Source organism: Triticum aestivum, chromosome 5B (genome assembly GCF_018294505.1).
Source record: "Triticum aestivum cultivar Chinese Spring chromosome 5B, IWGSC CS RefSeq v2.1, whole genome shotgun sequence".
Taxonomy (NCBI): domain Eukaryota; kingdom Viridiplantae; phylum Streptophyta; class Magnoliopsida; order Poales; family Poaceae; genus Triticum; species Triticum aestivum.
In genome coordinates, this window is record NC_057807.1 from 307,771,500 (window position 1) to 307,781,317 (window position 9,818).

Sequence of the window (9,818 nt, forward strand, 5' to 3'; positions counted from 1 at the left end):
CACCAGTGGAGATCATTGACTAAGGATGGGGACCTAGAGGCTTTCGACGATATGCTATCCAAAATGAAATCTACGGCTTCTTCTCTGCTGCGGCGCTCTAGGAGGACGGTTTCTTAGTGGTTTGGCTCCTCGTTTGGCTGGCATGCGCGCCATGATAGGCTGGATGCCTTGTACCCATACTTCTTAGTCGTTTCTGTTAAACTTATGTCGTGCCTTGTGATGATTGTGACTCTGCCTGGTGGCTTTATTTATAAAGTCGGGCTCTCGCCTTTTCTCTAAAAAATATATATCAAAATTGTGTCCACAATTTTACCCAAGTTAACGTGTACTACCTCCATCCTGGTTTATAGGTCCCCTTTGTAGTTTGTGCCAAATTTTGACTAAAAATTTAACTAACAAAATGTTAATGCATGTCGAGAAAAATTACCTCCTTGAATTCGTATTTGAACATAGTTTTCAAAAATATAATGTTCGGTGACATGCGCGAACATTTTATTAGTTTAATCTATGGTCAAAATTTGGCACGGAATACAATGGGGACCAATAAACCCGAACGGAGGTAGTAACTGCTAATGTACCCAATTTGAGCCCTGACATGATTACCTGTACCTGGCATGATTACATGAACCCAAATCGACCCCACAGGCAGCAGCTCGTCCATGGATAAGGGTGATTAGCACACGTACGTCCAAACGTGTTGAGATGGCAGCGTGTTAGCTTGCCCACGCCTCTGGGTGGCTTGCCGTGTGAGGACTAATTAGCAGTTGAACTCTGACGGCTCCTTTGTGTGACCGGGATTGATTGGCATGCTCTAACCAGCTGGAACGTACGCGTACCAGTCTCAACCATTTTCTTTTTGTAAAGTCTCAACCATCATCTAGTGAGTCAATAGAAAAAGAATACGGATAATGATAGCCCCATTTGCCTGCCAACTCTTGGAACCACAAGCACGCGTAGTCTGGCAGACAAACGTGCCCTTAAGATATGTCTCTCTCTTACTCCCTCCGTCCGAAAATACTTGTCCTCGAAATGGATCAAATGGATGTATCTATAATTAAAATAAGTCTAGATACATCCATTTTTAGGACAAGTATTTCCGGACGGAGGGAGTAGTATATTCCTGTTTTTTTCTCTTTTGGCACAAGAGAGGCCTTCTAAGACGAACGGGGAGGGAGTACTCTACATCTTGAAATCGGATTATCAAAATACAGTGCTCTATATTTACTCAATTTGCATGTGCCAAGCCCTAGGGAGGGTGAAGTCACTTCGACGACTTGCCTTGTGGGCGCAGTCAAGTTTTTGTGCAGAGGAAATCATTGGGTTTCCCTATCCTGATATTTTGCTCCTGCAAATAGCTCGTGATAGCGTTCTTTTGCCACCCCTTGAAGCTCCTGCAAAGCAAGCACCAAAAACATCAGACCACAACACGATCAAGGTAGCATTAGCAAAAACAAAAAAGCATTAGCAAATGTTCGTCGCTGTCGCCATCCAAATGAGCCCTACACTAAATAGGCTTGCATTCAAGTAAGAAATGAACCTTTGAAGCAGAATTTTCATTGTGTTCAAAGCTATACAATAACAGATTTGGGCAAAATGCCTCCCAATGAAACATTATATGACTATGATGAGATGGTCATGGACAGAAGTTATCAAGTAGTTGCAGAAAAAATTAGCTGTTAATGTTGAACTTCAAGATAAATGTGGACCGCCCAGCAGAAAAGAAGAGGGAAAATGAAAAACATGATCACAACTATTACTGCTGCCAAGAGTGACACTCGACAATGTTCAATGGACATTGATCTTAGGAGACTCTTGCCAAACAGTACAAACTAGTATGAACCAAAAGAACATATAAGATATTAAGGAAAGCTTATCATGCCCATTCAAGATTCAACTAGCGTAATATTTAGGCCTTGTACAATGCAAGGTGCTTGGAGAAATAAACCAGGCTTTCCTTAAGCACCGGTACTTATTTTATACAGGGCAGACGCTTAATTAGGCGTCTCCCTTGTAGAAATAGGCACCGATGCTTCAGAAAAAACTCGGTTTATTTTTCTAAGCACCTAGCATTGTACAAGGTCTTAGGTGCTTGAACTAGTCAGAGATTTGAATTATATGGAGGTTATAGTTAGGTTAATAAATGATTTAACCATATACATCGAATAAAACCAAATGCCACAAAAAGTATTGAATATTCATTTCATAGATTGTGATGGCATGCAGTGCACAGGAACCACACTGAGCAACATTGAAAGATCACGAGAGTTCCAATACGACCTATTTGCAAGAAAGATTATTTGAGATTTTGCTGTTTGGGAACCGAAACAAGCTTGTTTTCACCTTAAGGTGGGTTGGTTGCTGCTAATTAACCCAGTTTATGAAACTGCTACTACAATTATGCAGTCTTTTTTACAAGGTGTCCCAGAAGAAACTGGTTATGCTACTTACTTCTGATCAAGATGTGCTATAACTTCACCACCAGGAAATCCTGCCTTTGTGGCTTCATACGAAACTTTGATGGAATGCTTCCACATACCACCAACCTCACCAGAACTCTTTCCATTTACTTGAGGCGGAGCGTCCATTGGCAAAGAGTAACCAGACAGGAGATGACCCACCCAGACACCATCTTTGCTGATAAAAATTGAGAATGTAAACAATATCAGACTACTAATATTGTTCAAGCATGAATGGAATGCTCACGTCTCTGCCAGTTTGCTCCTCACTAAATAAGTATATACATAAACTGAGAACACATTGCTCGGAAAGAGTAGTCTCTTAGGAATAGGGCTGCATACACATTCACTTCAGCATAAGAGATATCAGGAATTTATCGGCAGTTAGGTAAAAGTCAGAACCGATCAAACAGTACAGAACAAACTGTTTTTTTCTAGTATGGTTACCATTTCAATGGTATGCTTTGTATGATAATAAGATTTAAACTAATAACTACATAATCATGTTACAAACAAGTTATAAGATGTTCAAGAATGCATTTTGGCACACTGGCATTAGAGCACTTCATAAAGGCCACATATTTTGCTTCAAGATCCATGTATGGTACTCCCTCCGTCCCAAAATTCTTGTCTTAGATTTATCTAGATACGGATGTATCTAACATTAAAATGTGAATAGATACATCCGTATCTAGACAAATTCAAGACAAGAATTTTGGGACGGAGGGAGTATATTTGGTTGTACTATTGGTGAATTTATCTTATACTGCTGTGACAGGTGGAACCACATGTATTACCTCTCCCCCTTCATCTCTCTATGTGTTCCAGGTTTAAGAAGGAAAGAATCACAAAATGCGGTTATTAGATCAAAGACAAGGAGATGGTGACCTAAGGTGAATCTCATGGATGTTCCCTCAGATAATATCATCATGATTCGTGATCAATATCAGGGAGCAACTTCACTACACAACATGAGCATGAAAAGAAACAGCCAATCATCTATCTGTAACAAAGTGGGTTGGCTTAGGTCATACACTTTTATACCGAATCATTACAACTACAATAAGCATTATAAGTCCAGAATTCGAGGGGCGGCAATGCGTCGTTAGAAACTGCTGCAATAATAATTTCACCTCAGGGCTTACATGACAATATCCGTATGACGAGGGGCGTAGTGACCACCACCGATACCTAGTAGAACCTTCTCACCACTCCTGCATAACCAGAAATGAGGTTTGGAGCCTTAAGAAGAGCAAAAGTAATGAATGAATACTTGAAACAAAAAAAGGAAGGTCGCCATTTCAAATACCAAACAAGTAAAGTATGACAGTGAAAAGATGCAGCCCTGGTATGCAAGAGCATAATAGAACTTAATTATGCCAATGCAGAATGATACAGGTTTCACAAACCAATGTCAACTGAATTGTGGCACATACTGCTAAAGGACCAATGTTTGTGACTTGTAATTTCAAACTTTTAGTGTCTGGACCTCTCCTACAGTTTTCAGTTCAAAAGAAAATTTAATTTGCGAAGCATAATATATTGAAAGTGAAATTATTTTTCGTTTATCATAACACTGATCCATCTATGTCCTGGTCTGTCGAGAAGTAACATTTTTACATACTGATGGCAAAAATTAAGTGCTTGACTGCATGCATTTAAGGAAAACCTATATTTAGTGATGCAGGGAGTATAGAAGATTGTTAAGTCATAAATCTTTTGACTAATACATCGTTGCAGATGATCTAACATTTTATTCGCACAATCTTGAATTCGAGTTGTTAAATTCCAATCATCCTGATTCCCAGAGCGGTTTAAAGTTCCTGTTAGAATTCTTAATTAAATCACTGCTCACCCCCATAAAACATAATAAATCACTGCAAAGATTCTAACCAGCCATCCAACCACCTCATTGTTAGACTCCATAAAGAGAAAAGAATATGTCAACATACCCCAGCCAAGTTCCAACAGCATTTCCTTCCTCAAGACCAAGACCTTTCCATAGAACCTGAAATGATTGGAGAGCTCAGTTTCATGTTTTCCTATGTTTGTTTTTACTTTTGAAACAAATAAGTCGTCAAATGTACATTTGATTAATATTTAGAGACTTATGAGCCCGCGGTTACTTTACACAGTGATAAGAGTGCATTTTTTGCAAGTTCTTACCTAATTCTACCACATTAGGACTTATGGTGACAATTAAAACAAAGTTCTGCACATTGGGTATTGCCTAATTGGTACTACTCCAACAGGTACTATGCATAATTAAAACAAAAGAAAGTTTGACACTCAAGAAAAAGGGTGAAAGCTTGACATTTTAGCTGAAAGGTATTGAATATGGGCAATGCGCCAATAAGTGTCCATGCTTTACTGTACTAATTTCAACCTGTACATGCATTATGATCTTTTTCTGGAGGGGGGAGGGAGGATGGCATGAGATCTTGCAGTTCGAACAACAAAACCCTTCGGGTTCTCTTGCAAATCCACAAGAAGGAACAAAGTACATGACGAGAGAGAGAGAGAGAGAGAGAGAGAGAGAGAGAGAGAGAGAGAGAGAGAGAGAGAGAGAGACTCAACTAGAGCAATGGCCTGCGCAGCATCTTGTCTACCCCAGTATTCTTGTGTACTTCCTGACATACAAAAACATTCACATTAGCTATTCTGGTACAACATACTCATTGACAATAGCCTAGACTTGCTTGTTTTGCATTTATATGTAAATCAACTGCACGAGTGGCCATCTGCTGCTTTTATATCAGAAAATTCATATGAACCCAATGTAACCACTTTATTGCATCTCGATCAGCCAGTTTTTCTGTGCAGCATCCTTTGGAGGAGTTGATTATTTGATTCATTGGTTTTCATGTCGAATGCAGGATGTTTTACAGAGGTGGGTTATCTGGCTGCTTGGGTTGCACAAGTGTGAATCTTTTGATATGATAAAATTATAGTCCAAATAATAAATTATCTATCGTTTGGACTTTTAAGATCCAAAAGTTCAAATAATAATATAAATGATTGTTGGCATTTGTAGACTAAATGCTTCAACAGAGATACTGAGGTATCCTCATTATAGTTCGTGTTTGTTTGTTTTGTGAAAGAAACGGTAGAGGAGAGTCCAACCCTACATATCATACGTTAAATAGGCATTTGTCCCTGAATTAATGTGTAATAATTCTTAAATAACAAACAACTTATCCTTTGGCTGCGCTAAGCGATAAAAGATAGCTTGTATGAGTTTATCCAAAAGAATGCACAAAAAATGTAAGGAACTAAGGATGGATATAAATGTGTACCTATCTCAACAAACATCGTGGGTGTACTGGTAAGTGGTCCATGGTGAGTAGCTTCAAGTGTAATCTTCAAAAGCAATCAGTATTAAAATCAGTTGATTCTGAAATAGAAAAGGCATCAAGGAAGCAACGTACCTCAAACTCTGGAACAAGACCTTGGTCTGCAGCAACCTTTTGCATCAACCGGAACCATGGGCCAATTCGAGGGTTTGGCACCGCTGCCCATCCAGGCCTCCCACCTTGAGGGGGGGTCTCATCCTCCCTCAGATGTGGCACACCTTCAGAAGTAGATTCACAAGAATGAGCAAACCATCAATTATAAAACAATGATTGTGGTAAGAAGGAACCACTAATTAGTAATAGACATGCCTGTATGCATGTGGGTTGAAAAGCATGGACATTGCTCACAAACCATGAAACCAAACAATTGCAGGCTCACAGTATACAGGGAAATCAGGAAAAATATATAATATAATTAACTGCCTGTATGCAAGAAGAATAAGTGCAGTAACTTTCGAATGTACTAACAATTTGTATATGGTATCATATTTATGTATTTAATAGGATTTTACACATGACATATTGAGGTTTGATTGCACTTGTGCATTAAACAAGATACAGACAGATGAATGCAGAACCAACCGATTGGATGGACAGTGAGTGCAGGGCGGTTGGAGACTGCAGTGTGTTTACTGAGGAATATGACCTCGGAAACAGCCTCTCCAGTGGCTTCCTGCCACCGACGGTCAAGATCATCCTCTGCAACAATGCTGCGTTCATGCTTCAATAACCTAACATTCCCATTTGTAAAGCTCTCCATCCCCTCCTAAAAACAAATATCAGCACCAGTTAGTTGGGAACTATGCCACAAAACACATTGTCGGATACCTTACGAATAAATAAAATAAGGATAAAAATTGCAGGTAACTTTAACTGAGATCAGAATGGGGTATGCAATTTACTAGGGTATACCCGTGGGTAAAATTCTAGCAACAACGCACCTAATAAGCAGTTAGCTTGTTACTCCCAGATTGCAGCCACTGCCACTATGTTGCCAGCAACCGCAGTCATGCCTCCAGTCACAAGTGTCATTCCAGACACCGAAATAATCTCCATAACACAGCTTTGGCAACAAATTTCTATTTAATATATCAAAACCTAGAGAGTATAGGTTGAATCTATTCTTCAAGACGAATCTAACCAAAATAATGATGAAGAATACAGTCAGAATAATTTTACTGCACGCATTCTAGGATGACATCTATCCCCACATGGAGGTTTTTCAGTAGACAAACAAAGAGCGAAATTCTGGCCTTCACTAAGCAAATCGTGAGGCAGGGATTTTTCTCATCGAACAAGCTTCCTGCTTCACAGTCGCAACTATTGTTCTATTTCTAAGTACTCCCTCCGTTCCGATTTAGTAGTAGGCACTGCGCCAACCCTAACCGGCACCGCACTTGGTCGCTACTAATCATCTTTACTCAATGGCGAAGTTAATCTTGCGATTGATGCATACAGATTAACAAGAAGAGCGTGTACAGCCGAATGTGCTCGAAACTAAAAGGGGTTAGATTAATGGGTGATAGGAAGAGCTTCCTCACGGGGATGGGCGGGCCGGGGGACCAGCCAGGCATGGCCAGGAACGCGGCGGCGGGGCCGATGGACGCCGGGTCCGACGCCGTCGCTACCACGAGAATAACCATCTTCTCCGATTCCCCTCCTCCTCCTCCGGCTCTGCTTCTCGCCGCCTCAAAGCTGTGGCCTCCTCCTCCGGCTCTGCTTCTCGCCGCCTCAAAGCTGTGGGAGTTTATTAAATTGAGATGGTAGTTTCCTTGTGGTGGGGGGAAAGCTTGACGCCGCAGACCGCAGGGATTGGTTTTCAGGGGGCGGCGCACGGACGGGGCTTGCCTGCTCCGCTCGGCTGCTCCCATCCGTGCTCCCGTATGCATCCAACGGCCCTCATGTTGCTGGCCCCACTTAATTTTTTCTTGACAAAAACAAATCCATCTAAAATCAAGAAATCGATCTGTACTTTCCCCTCCCTCAAGCCGGCGAGGCCTCAGCGGAGATCTGCGCATGGAGAATGGCGGGCTTTCATCAAGCATGCGTCTCCTTCTTCCAGCCCCGGCGTGTTTCCAAGGCATGGCCGCAACGCTGCCGCCGGCGAACTTGGAGGAATTGAATTGCTTCGCCAACATCCGTGCGTCTACCTTGGCCACGCCGGTTGATGGGAAACCGCTCCTTCAATTGTTCTTCATTGTGGCTGTACTAGGTGTATGCTCGCCCGGACGGCTTCTCCTTGTCGCTCCTCGGCTGTTCCTTGATGTCGGACAGCTTCTCCTTTTGCCTGTTCCTTGATGTCGTTGCTGATCGGCTAGCGGGTTGGCATCCAGCTGTTTGTCAACACCTCGACCAGACTCACTTGGCGTGGCGATGTTACTATGTGATGTGTTTCGAGGCGGGGGCGTCGAACTGGCTATGAGAACGTCAAGCTCAAGTAATGGGACGGAGGTGGCATTGCACGTTGGTGCTGCTAGCTGCTCTGCTCGGGACTGGATGCTGATGGGCATGAACTGGACGTGCTCACCTCCAAATTGTGCATCAGCAGCTGCTCCGTCAGTGCGCGCCTTTGCGGTGTTCCCTGAGTTTTGACAGCGATCTTTTTAGTCGAGAGAAAATTGTTATGGAGGCAAAAATAGAAGGACCGTTGGATGGGCGGGAGCACGGATGGGAGCAGCGAAGCGGAGCAGGCAAGCCCTGATACGGGCCGTTCGATTCAACGTTTAATGGCTGAGATTAGATTAACGAAACTCCGATGCGTCCCGTGCAAGTCACAAACAAGCTACTACTCATTAGGCCATAACATATTCCTCGTACCATCGTATTTTGGGTGAATTTACTAGCAAAAGAGTCCGTGCATTGCAAGAAGAGAAGAAAATATCACCCGACCCTTATACCCCAATAGGTCTTGTCGAGCCGTCTCTTTCTCAACATAAGATGAGAAATCTGTTTTTTTCTCATGCAAGATTTTGTCGATGCGTACATCTATTGTTATTAACGGTTTGTTTCGTCTTCAATTTGACTTTGATGAGGTGTTTATTGCAATCCTGGTTGATGTTGGTACGAAAGAAAGATAGATCGTGCGCTATTGATTAAGGTTGCATCTTAAATAGCATTTTTAAAATATTTAACAGCTAAAATAACATCATATTCATATTATATATTTTTCTAATCAAAATTCATACATAACATGTTAAAATTAGAGTTGCGGTTTAAAAGATATGGGTATTTAAAAAAATATTATTTGTTTTAGGACTGCACGTTAATTATAGAAATGGCAAGGGTTTACGCTAAAACACAAAAATAATTCACTTTGTGTCACTTAATGATGGAGTGTGAGTTATCTCTACTCTTATAAAAAACAGAGTTGGTGATGATAGTGTGTTTGTCATCCTGCAATATAGGACGTCCGATCTATATCTAACGGATAGGAAGGAAATTATGACAATTTACCCGCACTCCTCTCCACATTTGCAGATACGGCCTTCCCTCGTTCATCCTTTTCTCCCACAAGATAAAATACTCATACAAATGCGTCTTCATGTTCCGTGCAACGCACGGACATCTTGCTAGTTCACTAGAAAAGGGATGGGGGTTTCTGTAAAACAGTTAAAAAAGTTTATTTTCTCACTTAAATGTGGATGGTGGGTTAATTACCTGAAATTAGGTACATTACCTAATAAAATGTAAATTACATATACCACAAAAATAATATAATAGGAGACTTCATTCGCATAATAATTCAACAATATAATTTGTATAGCGTACAACTTATATTTTGAGTAAATTACAAACAAAAAACACATAAGGGTTTAAGATTACTACTACCATTATTGGAACTTTTTTCAAAACAAAACAATCGCTTTTGGGGATGGTTGGTTTCAGATTGTAGTGGTCGTGCGATTTGGCCATTTGAATTCATTTTCCGACAAAGGCTAGCCCATTTGCCAGAAAACTAATGGTCGTTAGTGTAACGCCCCGGATTCGTTGCACCAGGTGTCCGCCAGTT

General features: G+C 41.2%; 1 protein-coding gene across 2 annotated transcripts; it reads right to left on the reverse strand.

Annotated features, from left to right (window-relative positions):
- Nucleotides 1-906: 906 nt before the first annotated feature.
- Nucleotides 907-8,202, reverse strand: LOC123111550 (D-aminoacyl-tRNA deacylase). 2 transcript variants are annotated; one of them, XM_044532352.1, is made up of 9 exons: nt 7,351-8,202; nt 6,392-6,575; nt 5,885-6,027; nt 5,753-5,816; nt 5,034-5,086; nt 4,409-4,464; nt 3,602-3,670; nt 2,449-2,634; nt 907-1,391 (listed from the first exon to the last, which is right to left on the reverse strand). In XM_044532352.1, exons 1-9 carry the CDS (start codon nt 7,945-7,947, stop codon nt 1,292-1,294), a joined length of 1,452 nt encoding a protein of 483 aa, XP_044388287.1. In that variant the 5' UTR covers nt 7,948-8,202; the 3' UTR covers nt 907-1,291. The 2 variants fall into 2 exon arrangements, with proteins under 2 accessions (XP_044388287.1, XP_044388288.1); XM_044532353.1 differs by lacking the exon at nt 7,351-8,202 and adding an exon at nt 6,751-7,266.
- Nucleotides 8,203-9,818: the final 1,616 nt, after the last annotated feature.

Bases quoted from the DNA above. Each gene is read 5' to 3' on its own strand.
- LOC123111550 (XM_044532352.1), bottom strand. From the start codon at position 7,947: ATGTTGGCGAAGCAATTCAATTCCTCCAAGTTCGCCGGCGGCAGCGTT. The intron at 4,465-5,033 runs GTTGAGTCTCTC...CAATCATTTCAG, and splicing joins CTGCGCAGGCCATTGCTCTA to GTTCTATGGAAAGGTCTTGG. The intron at 3,671-4,408 runs GTATGTTGACAT...CTGGTTATGCAG, and splicing joins GCTGTTGGAACTTGGCTGGG to GAGTGGTGAGAAGGTTCTAC.